General features: G+C 35.5%; 1 protein-coding gene across 1 annotated transcript in view; it reads left to right on the top strand.

Annotated features, from left to right (window-relative positions):
* The window catches only part of LOC139868484 (uncharacterized), a 100,736-nt gene that overhangs the window by 80,438 nt on the left and 969 nt on the right, over positions 1-19,329 (top strand). Inside the window, exon 5 of the mRNA XM_071856819.1 lies at positions 18,894-18,958. Within this exon, the coding sequence (XP_071712920.1) occupies positions 18,894-18,958 (65 nt within the window). The remainder of the gene's footprint in view (positions 1-18,893; positions 18,959-19,329) is intronic.

The following is a 19,329-nucleotide window of genomic DNA, read 5'->3' as shown; positions in this document are numbered from 1 at the left end:
TCGTTGCGAGGTTTTGACCTCTATATGAGACGTTTTTCAAAGACTACAGTCATTAACCTTTATTTTATCAATAAAGGTTTTAAAAACATTACGTAGATTATCAAATAATGATAATCTAAAATATACTGTTTACACACGACCATTATATAACGGTTTACAATAGAAATATATTACATTGACATATGTTTCTTGAATGCAGTTTTTACACAATATCATACAAACATGGACTCCGAATCTTGTCCTTATTTTAGTATGCAACAGCGGAAGCTCTTAGTATTCACCTGAGAATAAACATGCTTTAAACGTCAACAAAAATGTTGGTGAGTTATAGGTTTAACCTATATATATCAAATCGTAACAATAGACTACAAGATTTCATATTTCAATACACATCTCATACATAGAGATAAAAATCATTCATATGGTGAACACCTGGTAACCGACATTAACAAGATGCATATATAAGAATATCCCCATCATTCCGGGACACCCTTCGAATATGATATAAATTTCGAAGTACTAAAGCATCCGGTACTTTGGATGGGGTTTGTTAGGCCCAATAGATCTATCTTTAGGATTCACGTTAATTAGGGTGTCTGTTCCGTAATTCTTAGATTACCAGACTTAATAAAAAGGGGCATATTCAATTTTGATAATTCAACCATAGAATGTAGTTTCACGTACTTGTGTCTATTTTGTAAATCATTTATAAAACCTGCATGTATTCTCATCCCAAAAATATTAGATTTTAAAAGTGGGACTATAACTCACTTTCACAGATATTTTCTTCCTCGGAAATAAGACTTGGCCACGGATCGATTCACGAACCTATACAAATATGTACATATATATCAAAGTATGATCAAAATATAATTACAACCATTTTTATTATGTTTTAAAGATTTGAGTGTATTAAGTCAGCTGTCCTCGTTAGTAACCTACAACTAGTTGTCCACAGTTAGATGTACAGAAATAAATCGATATATATTATCTTGAATCAATCCACGACCCAGTGTATACACGTCTCAAGCTAGATCACAACTCAAAGTATATATATTTTTGGAATCAACCTCAACCCTGTATAGCTAACTCCAACATTACTGCATATAGAGTGTCTATGGTTGTTCCAAATAATATATATACATGGGTCGATATGATATGTCAAAACATTTGCATACGTGTCTATGGTATCCCAAGATTACATAATATATTAGAATACATGTATAATACAATATAAGTTAGCTAGGATATGATTTGTATATATTTGTTAAACATTTCCCGTAGCTAAAAAGATCAAAAATATCCAATCTTGTTTTACCCATAACTTCTTCATTTTAAATCCGTTTTGAGTGAATCAAATTGCTATGGTTTTATATTGAACTCTAATTTAAGAATCTGAATAGAAAAGTATAGGTTTATAGATGGAAATTTAAGTTACATGTCAATTACTAAAGAGGTAGTCATTTCCGTCGAAAGAACGACATCTTGATGACCATTTTGAAAAACATACTTTCACTTTGAGTTTAACCAAGATTTTTGGATATATTTTCATGTTCTTATGAAAAATCATTTTTCCAGAAGAACAACTTTTAAATCAAAGTTTATCATAATTTTTATTTATCCAAACCAAAACAGGACCCGGTTTCACTACGACGGCGTATATCCGATTTTTTGGTGTTCATCGTGTTTCGAGGTTTTAAATCATTAAATTAGCATATCATATAGATATAGAACATGTGTTTAGTTAATTTTAAAAGTCAAGTTAGAAGGATTAACTTTTGTTTGCGGACAAGTTTAGAATTAACTAAACTATGTTCTAGTGATTACAAGTTTAAACCTTCGAATAAGATAGCTTTATATGTATGAATCGAATGATGTTATGAACATCATTACTACCTCAAGTTTTCTGGATAAAACCACTGGAAATGAGAAAAATGGATCTAGCTTCAAAGGATCCTTGGATGGCTTGAAAGTTCTTGAAACAGAATAATGACACGAAAACAGTTCAAGTAAGATTTTTACTCGAAATAAGATTGTTATACTTGTAGAAATTGAATCAAAGTTTGAATATGAATATTACCTTGAATTAGAAAGATAACCTACTATAAATAAGAAAGGTTCCTTGATCTTAGATGATTACTTGGAATGGATTAGAAAGCTTGGAAGTAGACTTGCAAACTTGGAAGTATTCTTGATTTTTACGAAACTATACTTATGGAATTTATGAAGAACACTTAGAACTTGAAGATGGAACTTGAGAGAGATTAATTAGATGAAGAAATTTGAAGAATTAAATTGTTTGTAGCTATTTTTGGTCGTTGGTATGTGGATTAGATATAAAGGATATGTAATTTTGTTTTCATGTAAATAAGTCAGAAATGATTACTAATATTTTTGTAATTTTATGAGATATTTCATGCTAGTTACCAAATGATGGTTCCCACATGTGTTAGGTGACTCACATGCACTGCTAAGAGCTGATAATTGGAGTGTATATACCAATAGTACATACATCTAAAAGCTGTGTATTGTACGAGTACGAATACGGGTGCATACGAGTAGAATTGTTGATGAAACTGAACGAGGATGTAATTGTAAGCATTTTTGTTAAGTAGAAGTAATTTGATATGTGTCTTGAAGTCTTTCAAAAGTGTAAGAATACATATCAAAATACAACACATTCTAATGTTAACCCAATGTTTATTATATCAAATGAGATGTTAAATTATTATATTATCATGATATTATGATGTATGAATATCTCTTAATATGATATATACATTAAAATATCGTTACAACGATAATCGTTACATATAAGTCTCGTTTCGTAATTCTTGGGTTAGTAGTCTTGTTTTTACAAATGTAGTTCATTATTAACACACTTAATGATATATTTAAATATCATTTTATCATGTTAAATATAGTGTATCAATATCTTAATATGATACATATGTATTTAGTAGACGTTATCATAACGATAATCGTTATATATATCATTTCGAGTTTCTTAACTTAGTAATCTCATTTCTTATGTATATCACATATTGTTAATATACTTAGTGCAATACTTACTCATCATAATCTTATGTCAACCATATATATATGTCTATATATACCACAACATGTAGTTTTTACAATTTTGTAACGTTCATGAATCGCCGGTCAACATGGGTGATCAATTGTCTATATGAAACTTATTTCATTTAATCAATTCTTAATAAGTTTGACTGCTTAACATGTTGGAAACATTTAGTCATGTAAATATCAATCTCAATTAATATATATAAAACTGGAAAAGTTCGGGTCACTACAGTACCTACCCGTTAAATAAATTTTGTCCCGAAATTTTAAGATGTTGAAGGTGTTGACGAATCTTCTGGAAATAGATGCGGGTATTTCTTCTTCATCTGATCTTCACCTCCCAGGTGAACTCAGGTCCTCTACGAGCATTCCATTGAATCTTAACAATCAGTATCTTGTTTTGCTTAAGTCTCTTAACCTCACGATCCATTATTTCGACGGGTTCTTCAATGAATTGAAGTTTTTCATTGATTTGGATTTCATCCAACGGAATAGTGAGATCTTCTTTAGCAAAACATTTCTTCAAATTCGAGACGTGGAATGTGTTATGTACAGCCGCGAGTTGTTGAGGTAGCTCCAGTTGGTAAGCTACTGGTCCGACACGATCTATAATCTTGAATGGTCCAATGTACCTTGGATTTAGTTTCCCCCTTTTACCAAATTGAACAATGCCTTTCCAAGGCGAAACCTTAAGCATGACCATTTCTCCAATTTCAAACTCTATATCTTTTCTTCTACTGTCCGCGTAGCTCTTTTGTCGACTCTGGGCGGTTTTCAATCGTTGTTGAATTTGGATGATTTTCTCGGTAGTTTCTTGTATTATCTCCAGACCCGTAATCTGTCTATCCCCCACTTCATTCCAACAAATCAGAGACCAGCACTTTCTACCATAAAGTGCCTCAAACGGCGCCATCTCAATACTAGAATGATAACTGTTGTTGTAGGAAAATTCTGCTAACGGTAGGTGTCGATCCCAACTGTTTCCGAAATCAATAACACATGCTCGTAGAATGTCTTCAAGCGTTTGTATCATCCTTTCGCTCTGCCCATCAGTTTGTGGATGATAGGCAGTACTCATATCTAGACGAGTCCCCAATGCTTGTTGCAACATCTGCCAGAACCTTGAAACAAATCTACCATCCCTATCAGAGATAATAGAGACGGGTATTCCATGTCTGGAGACAACCTCCTTCAAATACAATCGCGCCAACTTCTCTATTTTGTCATCTCCTCTCATTGGCAGGAAGTGTGCTGACTTGGTGAGACGATCAACTATTACCCAAATAGTATCATAACCACTTGTAGTCCTTGGCAATTTAGTAATGAAATCCATGGTAATGTTTTCCCATTTCCATTCCGGGATTTCAGGTTGTTGTAGTAGACCTGATGGTTTCTGATGTTCAGCTTTGACCTTATAACACGTCAAACATTCTCCTACATATTTAGCAATATCAGCTTTCATACCCGGCCACCAAAAGTGTTTCTTGAGATCTTTATACATCTTCCCCGCTCTGGGATGTATTGAATATCTGGTTTTATGTGCTTCTTTAAGTACCATTTCTCTCACATCTCCAAACCTTGGTACCCAAATTCTATCAGCCCTATATCGGGTTCCGTCTTCCCGAATATTAAGATGTTTCTCTGATCCTTTGGGTATCTCATTCTTCAACTTTTCTTCTTTTACAACCCCCTGTTGCGCCTCCTTTATTTGAGTAGTAAGGTTAGTACGAATAATTATATTCATAGCTTTTACCCGTATAGGTTCTCTGTCCTTTCTACTCAAAGCGTCGGCTACCACATTCGCCTTCCCCGGGTGGTATCGAATCTCAAAATCATAATCATTCAACAGTTCAATCCACCTGCGTTGTCTCATATTCAGTTGCTTCTGATTAAATATATGTTGGAGACTTTTGTGGTCGGTATATATAATACTTTTGACCCCATATAAATAATGTCTCCAAGTCTTTAATGCAAAAATAACAGCACCCAATTCCAAATTGTGAGTTGTATAATTTTGCTCGTGAATCTTCAATTGTCTAGACGCATAAGCAATCACCTTCGTTCGTTGCATTAATACACAACCGAGACCTTGCTTTGATGCGTCACAATAAATCACAAAATCATCATTCCCTTCAGGCAATGACAATATAGGTGCCGTAGTTAACTTTTTCTTCAATAACTGAAACGCCTTCTCTTGTTCATCCTTCCATTCAAATTTCTTCCCTTTATGCGTTAATGCAGTCAAGGGTTTTGCTATTTTGGATAAATCTTGGATGAATCTTCTGTAGTAACCAGCCAATCCTAAAAATTGACGTATATGCTTCAGAGTTTTTGGGGTTTTCCCCTTTTCAACGGTTTCGATCTTTACCGGGTCCACCTGGATACCTTCTTTGTTCACTATGTGAACAAGAAATTGAACTTCTTCCAACCAAAATGCACACTTTGAAAACTTAGCGTACAGTGTTTTTTTCCTCAATACTTCTAGCACTTTTCTCAAATGTTCTTCGTGCTCTTGATCATTCTTTGAGTAAATAAGTATGTCATCGATGAAAACAATGACAAACTTGTCAAGATATGGCCCACACACTCGGTTCATAAGGTCCATGAACATAGCTGGTGCGTTAGTCAATCCAAACGGCATAACCATAAACTCGTAATAACCATAACGCATCCTAAAAGTAGTTTTTGGAATGTCATCCTCCTTTACTGGCATTTGATGATATCCAGAATGTAAATCAATTTTTGAATAAACCGACGAGCCTTGTAGTTGATCAAATAAGTCGTCAATTCTCGACAGTGGATAACGGTTTTTGATGGTAAGTTTATTCAACTCTCTGTAGTCAATACACAACCTAAATGTACCATCCTTCTTCTTGATAAACAAAACAGGAGCTCCCCATGGTGATGTGCTTGGTCGAATGAAACCACATTCTAATAGTTCTTGCAGTTGGCTTTGCAGTTCTTTCATCTCGTTGGGTGCGAGTCTGTAAGGAGCAAGAGCTATTGGTGCAGCTCCTGGTACAAGATCTATTTGAAATTCAACAGATCGATGTGGAGGTAGTCCCGATAATTCTTTCGGAAATACATCGGGAAAGTCTTTTGCGACGGGAACATCATTGATGCTCTTTTCTTCAGTTTGTACTTTCTCGACGTGTGCTAGAACAGCATAGCAACCTTTTCTTATTAGTTTTTGTGCCTTCAAATTACTAATAAGATGTAGCTTCGTGTTGCCCTTTTCTCCGTACACCATTAAGGGTTCTCCTTCTTCTCGTACAATGCGAATTGCATTATTGTAACATACGATCTCTGCTTTCATCTCCTTCATCCTGTCCATGCCAACTATTACTCAAAACTCCCTAACTTTACTGGTATCAAATCAATCTTAAATATTTCGCTACCCAGTTTAATTTCTCGATTCCGGCATATATAATCTGCTGAAATTAATTTACCGTTTGCTAATTCGAGTAAAAATTTACTATCCAACGGCATCAATGGACAACTTAATTTAGCACAAAAATTTCTACTCATATAGCTTCTATCTGTACCCGAATCAAATAAAACGTATGAAGATTTATTGTCAATAAGAAAGGTACCCGTAACAAGCTCCGGGTCTTCCTGTGCCTCTGCTGCATTAATATTGAAAACTCTTCCGCGGCATTGTCCATTCGTGTTCTCCTGGTTCGGGCAATTTCTAATAATGTAGCCCGGTTTTCCACATTTATAACAAACTACATTGGCATAACTTGCTCCGACACTACTTGCTCCGCCATTACTCGTTCCGACACCATTTGTTCCTATCGTTCTGTTAACCCCTGGTCCGTAGACCTCACACTTCGCCGTGCTATGACCATTTCTTTTACACTTGTTAAAAAATTTGGTGCAAAACCCCGAGTGATACTTTTCACACCTTTGGCATAGCTGCTTCTGATTGTTGTTGTTGCGGTTGTTATTGTTATTGGAATGATTGTTGTAGTTGTTGTTGTTGTTGTTGTTGTTGTGCCGTTTGTGGTAGTTGTGATTGATGTTGTGATTGTTGGGATAGTTGTTGTTGTTTTGGTGACTCTTATCACCATTTTCCTCCCACTTTCTTTTGACTAACTTCACGTTGGCCTCTTCGGCCGCCTGTTCTTTAATTCTTCCCTCAATCTGGTTCACTAGTTTGTGAGCCATTCTACATGCCTTTTGTATGGAGGCAGGCTCGTGAGAACTTATATCTTCTTAGATTCTCTCCGGTAAGCCTTTCACAAACGCGTTCATATTCTCTTCCTCATCTTCGAACGCTCTCGGACACAATAGGCACAATTCTGTGAATCGTCTTTCGTATGAAGTAATACCGAATCCCTGTGTTCGTAAACCTCTAAGTTTTGACTTGAGCTTATTGACCTCGGTTCTGGGACGGTACTTCTCGTTCATCAAGTGCTTGAATGCTGACCACAGTAGCGCGTAAGCAGCATCTTGTCCCACTTATTCTAGATAGGTATTCCACCATGTTAATGCAATACCTGTGAAGGTATGCGTAGCGTACTTCACTTTGTCTCCTTCAACACACTTACTTATGGCAAACACTGATTCAACTTTCTCGGTCCACCGTTTTACTCCGATTGGTCCTTCGGTCCCATCAAATTCTGAAGGTTTGCAGGCAGTGAATCCCTTGTAGGAGCATCCTACACGATTTCTTGCGCCATTAGCTGTATTGCTAGATTCAGAGTTATTGTTGGTATGTAGCGCGGCCTGTACTGCGGCTAAGTTTGAAGCAAGAAAGGCACGAAATTCCTCTTCGCTCATATTCAAGGTGTGTCGAGTACTCGGTACCATTTCCTTCAAAATAGTCAAATGAAACAATTTAATCATACAGAATATTAAGAGTAGTCAATAGTATCTCGTAGCATAATATGAACTCATTTATAAAAGCTTTTTCTTCATATTAACGTTTTATAATTTTAAATTCGGGTACAACTACCCGTTAAGTTCATACTTAGTAGCTAATATACAATTCAACTACTACAATTCCATATGAAAAACTGATTATAATAATATATCACATACAAATATTCTTCAAACTTACAACTTCGCTATATTACATATAACATGAAATATAGTACACTATGATACAGGACAGTTTTGAAGATAAATCTAGTTAATACGCAAGTTGTTCAGCAAAGGAAATAAAGACACGTAATTCATAAGTCCAGAAACAAGTCATGCATTCTGGTTTTACTAAGACGACTTCCCATCCTTGGTCTTGTGGAAAATAACCGTTATGACCATTAGCTAGGCAGCATGTTGTAATGGCGTCAAAAGGACGAGGGTTTCGTAATGTCCAACAGCCCCGTAATAATCTAAAAACCTTGTTTCTCACCCCAACTACTGAATCCGTCACTTATGGGAAAGTTTTATTTAAAAGCTGCAATCCGATGTTCTTTTTCTCACTTTGGTAAGAAGCGAACATCACTAACCTGTAAGCATAACATGCTTCTTTATGTTGCATGTTAGAAGCTCTTTCTAATTCATGAAATCCTATGTTGGGATATGTTGAGTCAAAATAGGTTCTTAACCCGTAGCGTAAAATTGCATTTGGGTTCCCCGCATTTAACGCTTTAAAGAAAACACGGCGTAACTTAAAGTCTCCCCAATGTGATATACCCTACCTATCAAAGGAAAGCCTTTTATAAACTAAGGCATTTCTAGAAAGTCTTTCAAATGTTTGACAAGTTAATTTCGCCATAACTAAATGTGCTGATAAATTCTGACCTACTCTAGACAAGATTTCCTCAATCATATCCTCTGGTAGGTCTTCTAAAATATTCGGTTGTCTACCCTTAACGTCCATTTTGTTTTTATACTGTAAAATAGACAAGGATTAGATTCGTAATAACAAACAATACAAGAAATTTTTACATAGAACATAAAAGTACAAGCACACTACAATACATTTATTACACAACATGCTCACACCCCTTTAATCTGAATTACTGGTTTCTTTTTCTTCGGACTTGGTTCTTTTTCCTAATCTTCTAGGGATATATGATGTTCCTCTAATACGAGTCATCGTTTTCCGCATTGGTTTAGAAAAACCTGGTGGTTTAGAGGTTCCCGGGTTATTGTCACGATATTGAAAATACGGGTGTTGACGGTACATATAAAGTTCATCGGGGTCAGAATCAGATTTCTCTATTTTGATGCCTTTTCCCTTATTATTTTCTTTTGCCTCATTAAATTGGGTCGGGGTAATTTCTATAACATCATCGGAATCCTCATCAGGATCCGATTCATCAGAAAATTGGTAATTTTCCCAATATTTTGCTTCCTTAGCGGAAACACCATTGACCATTATTAATTTTGCTCCATTGGTTGAGGATTTTCTTTTATTTGACCAGTTTTCTGTGATTCCTACTATTCCCCCCTCTGGAACCTCTACTTCTTCCGGTTCCTCTTCTTCCGGTTCCGTTTCCTCTTCTTCCGGTTCTTCGGGAACTTGTGAATCTTGCCAATATATATTAGACTCTTCGTTATTATTAGGTGATTCAATGGGATTTGTACAAGAAGTAGACATCTATCACACAATATCAAACATGTTAAGAGATTAATATATCACATAATATTTATATATTAATAATATATAGTTTCCAACCAAAATGCTAAGCAATCATTTTTAAAGAAAACACGGTCGAAGTCCAGACTCACTAATATATCCTAACAAACTCGATAAGACACACTAATGCAAATTTTCTGATTCTCTAAGACCAACGCTCTGATACCAACTGAAATGTCTCATTTAAATTGATTATAAACGTTCCATATTAATTGATTTCATTGCGAGGTTTTGACCTCCATATGAGACGTTTTTCAAAGACTGCATTCATTCTTAAAACAACCATAACCTTTATTTTATCAATAAAGGTTTTAAAAACATTACGTAGATTATCAAAAAATGATAATCTAAAATATTCTGTTTACACATGACCATTATATAATGGTTTACAATAGAAATATATTACATCGACATATGTTTCTTGAATGCAGTTTTTACACAATATCATACAAACATGGACTCCAAATCTTGTCCTTATTTTAGTATGCAACAGCGGAAGCTCTTAGTATTCACCTGAGAATAAACATGCTTTAAACGTCAACAAAAATGTTGGTGAGTTATAGGTTTAACCTATATATATCAAATCGTAACAATAGACCACAAGATTTCATATTTCAATACACATCCCATACATAGAGATAAAAATCATTCATATGGTGAACACCTGGTAACCGACATTAACAAGATGCATATATAAGAATATCCCCATCATTTCGGGACACCCTTCGGATATGATATAAATTTCGAAGTACTAAAGCATCCGGTACTTTGGATGGGGTTTGTTAGGCCCAATATATCTATCTTTAGGATTCGCATCAATTAGGGTGTTTGTTCCCTAATTCTTAGATTACCAAACTTAATAAAAAGGGGCATATTCGATTTCGATAATTCAACCATAGAATGTAGTTTCACGTACTTGTGTCTATTTTGTAAATCATTTATAAAACCTGCATGTATTCTCATCCCAAAAATATTAGATTTTAAAAGTGGGACTATAACTCACTTTCACAGATATTTCCTTCCTCGAAAATAATACTTGGCCACGGATCGATTCACGAACCTATACAAATATGTACATATATATTAAAGTATGATCAAAATATAATTACAACCATTTTTATTATGTTTTAAAGATTTGAGTGTATTAAGTCAGCAGTCCTCGTTAGTAACCTACAACTAGTTGTCCACAGTTAGATGTACAAAAATAAATCGATATATATTATCTTGAATCAATCCACGACCCAGTGTATACACGTCTCAGGCTAGATCACAACTCAAAGTATATATATTTTTGGAATCAACCTCAACCCTGTATAGCTAACTCCAACATTACTGCATATAGAGTGTCTATGGTTGTTCCAAATAATATATATACATGGATCGATATGATATGTCAAAACATTTGCATACGTGTCTATGGTATCCCAAGATTACATAATATACTAGAATACATGTATAATACAATATAAGTTAGCTAGGATATGATTTGCATAGATTTGTTAAACATTTCTCGTAGCTAAAAAGATCAAAAATATCCAATCTTGTTTTACCCATAACTTCTTTATTTTAAATCCGTTTTGAGTGAATCAAATTGCTATTGTTTCATATTGAACTCTAATTTAAGAATCAAAACATAAAAAGTATAGGTTTATAGTCGGAAATTTAAGTTACGTGTCAATTACTAAAGATGTAGTCATTTCCGTCGAAAGAACGACATCTTGATGACCATTTTGAAAAACATACTTTCACTTTGAGTTTAACCAAGATTTTTGGATATAATTTCATGTTCATATGAAAAATCATTTTCCCAGAAGAACAACTTTTAAATCAAAGTTTATCATAGTTTTTAATTATCCAAACCAAAACAGCCCCCGGTTTCACTACGACGGCGTATATCCGATTTTATGGTGTTCATCGTGTTTCCAGGTTTTAAATCATTAAGTTATCATATCTTATAGATATAGAACATGTGTTTAGTTGATTTTAATAGTCAAGTTAGAAGGATTAACTTTTGTTTGCGAACAAGTTTAGAATTAACTAAACTATGTTCTAGTGATTACAAGTTTAAACCTTCGAATAAGATAGCTTTATATGTATGAATCGAATGATGTTATGAACATCATTAATACCTCAAGTTTTCTGGATAAAACCACTGGAAATGACAAAATGGATCTAGCTTCAAAGGATCCTTGGATGGCTTGAAAGTTCTTGAAACAGAATCATGACACGAAAACAGTTCAAGTAAGATTTTTACTCGAAATAAGATTGTTATACTTGTAGAAATTGAATCAAAGTTTGAATATGAATATTACCTTGAATTAGAAAGATAACCTAATATAAATAATAAAGGTTCCTTGATCTTAGATGATTACTTGGAATGGATTAGAAAGCTTGGAAGTAGACTTGCAAACTTGGAAGTATTCTTGATTTTTATGAAACTATACTTATGGAATTTATGAAGAACACTTAGAACTTGAAGATGGAACTTGAGAGAGATCAATTAGATGAAGAAAATTGAAGAATGAAAGTGTTTTTAGGTGTTTTTTCTCGTTGGTATATGGATTAGATATAAAGGATATGTAATTTTGTTTTCATGTAAATAAGTCATGAATGATTACTAATATTTTTGTAATTTTATGAGATATTTCATGCTAGTTTCCAAATGATAGTTCCCTCATGTGTTAGGTGACCTACATGCGCTGCTAAGAACTGATCATTGGAGTGTATATACCAATAGTACATACATCTAAAAGCTGTGTATTATACGAGTACGAATACGGGTGCATACGAGTAGAATTGTTGATGAAACTGAATGAGGATGTAATTGTAAGCATTTTTGTTAAGTAGAAGTACTTTGATATGTGTCTTGAAGTCTTTCAAAAGTGTAAGAATCCATATCAAAAAACAACATGTATATACATTCTAATGGAGTCGTTAAGTCTTCGTTAGTCGTTACATGTAAGTGTTGTTTTGAAACCTTTAAGTTAACGATCTCAATTAATGTTGTTAACCCAATGTTTATTATATCAAATGAGATGTTAAATTATTATATTATCATGATATTATGATGTATGAATATCTCTTAATATGATATGTACATTAAAATATCGTTACAATGATAATCGTTACATATAAGTCTCGTTTCGTAATTCTTGGGTTAGTAGTCTTGTTTTTACATATGTAGTTCATTATTAACATACTTAATGATATATTTAAATACCATTTTATCATGTTAAATATAGTGTATCAATATCTTAATATGATACATATGTATTTAGTAGACGTTATCATAACGATAATCGTTATATATATCATTTCGAGTTTCTTAGCTTAGTAATCTCATTTCTTATGTATATCACACATTGTTAATATACTTAGTGCGATACTTACTCATCATAATCTTATGTCAACCATATATATATGTCTATATATACCACAACATGTAGTTTTTACAATTTTGTAACGTTCGTGAATCGCCGGTCAACATGGGTGATCAATTGTCTATATGAAACTTATTTCATTTAATCAAGTCTTAACAAGTTTGATTGCTTAACACGTTGGAAACATTTAGTCATGTAAATATCAATCTCAATTGATATATATAAACATGGAAAAGTTCGGGTCACTACAAACATCTTGTACACTTTGATCATCCATTTGATCATTCTCAACATTTTCATGTTGAGTGCTAGTGTCAACCAATTGTGTATCATCTATTTGATCTTGAACCTCTTCAAGATCTATCTTCCTTTCACTATTACCTTCCATTAGGAACTTAGTTTCAAGGAATTCAGCCTTCCGAGCAACAAATACATTCTGCTCGGATGGATCATAGAAATAATATCCCATATCATCCTTGGGATATCCTATGAAGATACACTTCGTGGATCGAGCATTCAACTTATTAGGGACATAATGCTTAGGATAAGATTCACATCCCCATACCTTTAAGTATGACAGAGATGGAGGTTTTCCAAACCACATCTCATGAGGAGTTCGTTCCACTTGCTTGGTTGGGGCCATATTTAGAATACGAGCCGCGGAGCATAGACAATAACCCCAAAATGATAGAGGTAACGAGCTTTTAGCCATCATAGATCGAACCATATCCATTAGGGTTCGGTTCCTCCTTTCGGAAACTCTATTAAGTTGGGGTGTTCCAGGATGAGTGAGTTGCGAGATAATCCCACAACTTTTAAGATGATCTTGGAAAGCATCGCTTAGGTATTCACCTCCTCTATCGGTACAAAGTACCTTGATTGTCTTATTGAGTTGATTTTGTACTTCGTTTTGATATTCCTTGAATGCTTCAAAAGTTTCATCCTTGTGTCTTAACAAGTAGACATATCCGAAACGACTAAAGTCATCAATGAAAGTGACGAAGTATCTTTCACCTTTCCTAGTCATGGGCTTAAAGGATCCACATACATCCGAATGTATTAATCCCAGTAAGTCTTTAGCCCTTTCATAGGTCCCTTTGAAAGGTGCTTTAGTCATTTTGCCTTGTAAACAAGATTCACATACATCAAATGAGTCCAGTTCATTTAATTTCAAAAGTCCATTCTTTTGAAGTGTATGCATTCGATTCTTGTTTATGTGACCAAGGCGACAATGCCATAAGTAGGAATCACTCAAATCCCTTTTGAGTTTCTTGGTGTTTGCATGGAACATTAAGTTATTGTATGATGTGTCGTCATGAACCAATTCATAAATACCATCAAAGGCGAAGCCTTAAAATAGAACACATGATCTAAATAAACATGGATGTCATCATTAATGAAATTAAGATTAAAACCATATTGTTTCAAACGGGATACAGAAATAATGTTTCGAGATAAATCGGGTGCATGCAAAACATTTTTCAAAATAAGCTCCAAACCACTTGGAAGCTTCAAAACAAAGCCTCCTTGAGCTTTCACTTGCACCCTTGCTCCATTTCCCATGAAGAGACTTGTTGTTCCCACATCTTGGTTACTTCTTTTGAACCCCTGCAAAGAATTGCAAATATGAGTTCCACATCCTGTGTCTAATACCCATGTATTAGAAGTAGTAATACTAAGCTCAACGTATACCATATATACATTACCTGAGGTTTGCCCTGCATCCCTCTTTTCATTCAACTCCGTTAGATAGATCGGGCAGTTGCGTTTCCAGTGACCCATCTCACCGCAACCAAAGCACGGATCTTCCTTTGGGTTTGCTTTACCAGCAACCTTTTGCTTCTTGTTATTGTTGGTTGGGGTAACCATCTTCCCCTTTCCCTTGCCCTTGCCTTGGTAGGCGGGTCCTTTCCTCTTAGCCACCTTTGGCTTAGAAATGTTATTGTTTTTGGACCCGCCTTCATTGATCATAAGCATGGGTGAAGCCCTTTTACCCATGCTTGCTTCGGCCATCTTAAGCATGGCATGTAATTCGCCAATGCTCTTATCCCAACCATTCATATTGTAATTCATTACACGTTGCAATTTAGACGATTCGCTCGATCAATTAGGCTTTTCATCTTAAGGACATAAGATGAAACGGATTGGGAGTCATCCATATGACATGCATGAAGCGCTCAAACCGTTTCAAAGCTCTTGACACGAGCTTGTTGAAGGAACATCTCCTTCAATTGTGTGATCATGTCATATGCACTATGATGCTCGAAGTCCTTTTGGAGTTCGGCTATCATAGTCCCAAGCATAAGGCAAGCGAATTGCACCGAATCGGTGCAATACTTATCCCAATAAGCCATGCCTTCCGTATCATCCTCGTCGAGTTGATCGGGAATGGGGTCTTCCAACACATACACCCTATCTGTGATGACCCGAAAAATTTCGACCAAATTTAAACTTGATCTTTACATGTTTCCGACACGATAAGCAAAGTCTATAATATTGAGTCTCGAAAATTTTGGAACTATGTTCATGTATTCAATTACCTTCGACTAGTTTCGACGATTCACGAACCATTAATTGTAAATAGATATGTGTGTGTATATATATATATATATATATATATATATATATATATATATATATATATATATATATATATATATATATATATATATATATATAAATGGTAATTGAAAATATAATTTAAAATATTATATGTTAGTGCTATTAAAATTTAATTCTGTAAAATAAAATAAAAAATAGGATATTATAATAATTATTATTTAAAATATATCTATATATATATAATGTATATTAAAAATAAATATTAAATGATTGTAATACTCATTTGATGTCCCGATTGATATTAAGTAAGTAAATTCAAACTTACGTGATTCTAAAATAAACGGTGATCCAAAAATGTGTAATGTAAATTTTAGGCTTCTTAAAAATGTATTTAGGAACTATTTGTTCAATTTTAAAACTTTTTATATTTTACTTGGGATTGGGAGTGAACAATTAATGTAATTTTTATTTAATAAATTCTGATCTAATTTTATACCATAATGACCAAAATAAATAAATATAGTTAATTTAAAAGTATGGGATTTTTCTAAAAACTTTTTATTTGCCACTGAGTGAACAACGGGGCACGATATAATAGTCCATGAAAACTGTCGGTAAAATACCAACAACTGAAATTCACGAGAGTCTAATATTATTACTATTGATCACTGTATGCTTTTGAATTCTATCACACTCAATTATAATATACATTGCACGTTTATTTAGTTTACTATATTCTATCAACTTGTCTTAATGGTGTATCCTATCGTATACACGCATAAAAAGCATAATGGTTGCATAAAAGTAGCATCAGGAAGACTGAAAACAACAGTTTTGTGGAGTTATCCGTCCAGCGTTCTCCGCTGTACAGGCTGCTCCGTCATGCGTAAGCCCTGAAGGCCGCCTAGCGCGTAAGCCCTGGCCGGAGAACGCCACCTTCAGCGTAAATTTCAGATCACAAGTAATAGAACATATCATCATCTGACACATGTCCCCAAGCAATCTGGTGGATCTGACACTATAAATAGACCCCTTGGGTCGTCATTTTACACAGTTCAGACATTCTGACAACTTTGAGAGCTGAGACTTCACTTCTCTTTCTCTTTCTACTTTATCTCACTAGAAGTCATTCGGCTAGCACTTTTACACTCTACAGACGACAGATTGATTAAGCCACCCCACAAGTTTCTACACTTGTGAACCGGGTCTGCAGGGATTATTTTCCAAGGGTAAAAATCAATTGGCAACACTCCGTCCTCCTAAAGCTAGATTACTACTAGTATCTTGTTGATACGCTAAGCCTTACCTCATAAGGAAATAGGTGTTAACAATGGCGCCATCCACTAATGCAAAGAACACACGAAAAGGAAAAGGAACAAAAACAACTGAAGCTCCATTTGTACTTGAAGCAATCAACAATCCATCAACTGACGACATGATAACTATTGAAGATGTACCTGTTCTGCCACTAGATGGTACGATTGAAGAAACAGTTGCTGAAACTGCTGAAAGGCTTAAGCATTTGGCAACTAATTCGGAGAAAAGGCCAGTAATCGAAGAAACGACAACCAAAAGTGCAGAAAGACTTCCAAATTTTGTTACTAATCCAGAGCAACGACCATTGATGCAACCACGGCGATGTCCATCATTTATACCTTTTCGGTGGATGGCGGATGGCAAAGACAAGAAAATCATGAAAAGGCAATCTATATCAAAATACAGGTTATCCAGGCAACTTGACAAGCTGGGTAGTCTTATTGATGATTCTGAGGATGATAATGACCTGAGCTATGATAATAATGACTCTGATGATGAAACTGACAAAGATGAGTTCATGTCAGAGAAGCAGGCAGTGTTGCTTTTGAACGACATCCTTATGCAGACAGCTCCGGCAAAATATAAGCAACGCTTAGCGCAGCCCGCCGTTCGTGCTGTGGCTGTAGATAATTTCTTCTCCCTTATTACTAGAGAGCAAGCTACAAAGCCACCAGCTATGGCAGAATCCACTCAGTGTTTCATTGATCAAATTGCTAATTATTCGTTGCCTGGGAATCTTGGCATACCGGCACTTAGAGTTTATGATGGTACAACAGATCCTGAGGATTTCCTCACCATGTTTGAAGGCGCTACGAGGTTGCAGCATTAGGATGACGAGGTAGCTTATCATATATTTCCAACGGTGCTGCAGAAAATGGCAAGGGAATGGTTTGCTAGCTTGCCGCCAAGAAGCATCACCAGTTATTTGGACCTTCGTGCAAAGTTTGTTATGCAGTATCAAAACCTTCGAAGCTGTACTTTGACACATCTTGATGCACATGAGATCACAATGCATCACAATGAATCCTTGAGTAATTTCATGAAGCGATACACACTTGAAGCACAGAAGATACCTGATTGTCCAGAATCTCAGCTAGTATCTGGTTTTATTTTTTATCTGGATCAGCGACGGTTTAGTGCACTTGTTCATGCGTTAAGGTATGACTTGCCAAAGACTCTACATCAGGCGTTAGAAGTTGCACAGAAGCATGTTCGAGCTGGTGAGCGGGGGATGAATAAGTTTGATGGCAGCAGCAGCAAACCGCATAACGGAGGGCGGTACTTTGACAAAAATTAGAGAAGGAATGACAATTCCAATGGCGGATGGAGAGGCAACAACCATTCCAATGATTTTCATCACAATAGAAGGCCAATAGAGAGGCATCCGTTGATAATGGCACTGACTAAAACTCCAAAAGAGATTCTTTTCACTGAACCAATCTGGACCACTTTCAATCCACCGGCACCCATGGAAGAAAGAGAAGGCCCAAAAAGTGAATTATGGTGTGACTTTCATGAAGCATGGGGTCATGATACAGATAATTGCAAATCCCTGATGAGAGAGGTAATCGCAAAGATCAAAGCAGGAGAGTTAAACCACTTGTTACCAAGCAAACAATACAGGAGGAATGATCCTCGTAGGAAATTTGGATGGCAAAGGAATGATGGTGGAAGAGGTCGTCGAGGAGATAACAGAAGAAGGGAAGAGCATGGCGGAGGAGATAACAGAAATCAGTACGGAAACCGAATCACGGAGCGTGAGTCAACTCCAGATGTTGTAATCAAAATGGTGTGGTTGAATGGAAGTCACTATGAGGACAGTGATCAGTCGGATAACAATGTTGATAGCTGGAGATATGCTCCAATTATTTTTCAACCAATTCAAAATTGGGCTTTGTCCATTCAGCCAGTGGTCATTTCAGCAGAAATTGCAAACAAGTTCATCAGCCATATTTACACAGATACAGGCAGTGAGGCTGACATCATCTATTGGCATTGTTTCAAAGCTTTTCCAAGGCATGCACAGGTAAGAGCTAGGCAGACAAGTTTGAAGGTTTCAGGGCTAACAGGAGCACCAGTGAATGCAATGGGAAGAGTTCGTTTGGAGGTCGTTTTGGGAACATTTCCACTATTAAGAACCGAAACAATCGATTTCACTATCTTGGATGGTAATTCACGATTCAATGTCCTTTTTGGATGGGCAGCGTTAGCAAAGTTTGGAGCGATAACATCAACGGCCCATGCAGAGATCAGATTCCCAACTCCTAACGGAGTAGCCGCCATACACTCACAGTATGTGGCACCAACAAGGGAACGATCCACATTTGCAAGCATAACAGAAGGCAATATAAATCAGAGGAGGAGAAATCGGTTGTTCGGGGAAGATGTGGTTCAGGA

This window comes from Rutidosis leptorrhynchoides, chromosome 9, assembly GCF_046630445.1.
Source record: "Rutidosis leptorrhynchoides isolate AG116_Rl617_1_P2 chromosome 9, CSIRO_AGI_Rlap_v1, whole genome shotgun sequence".
Lineage (NCBI taxonomy): Eukaryota > Viridiplantae > Streptophyta > Magnoliopsida > Asterales > Asteraceae > Rutidosis > Rutidosis leptorrhynchoides.
This window is presented reverse-complemented; position numbering and strand designations above follow the sequence as displayed.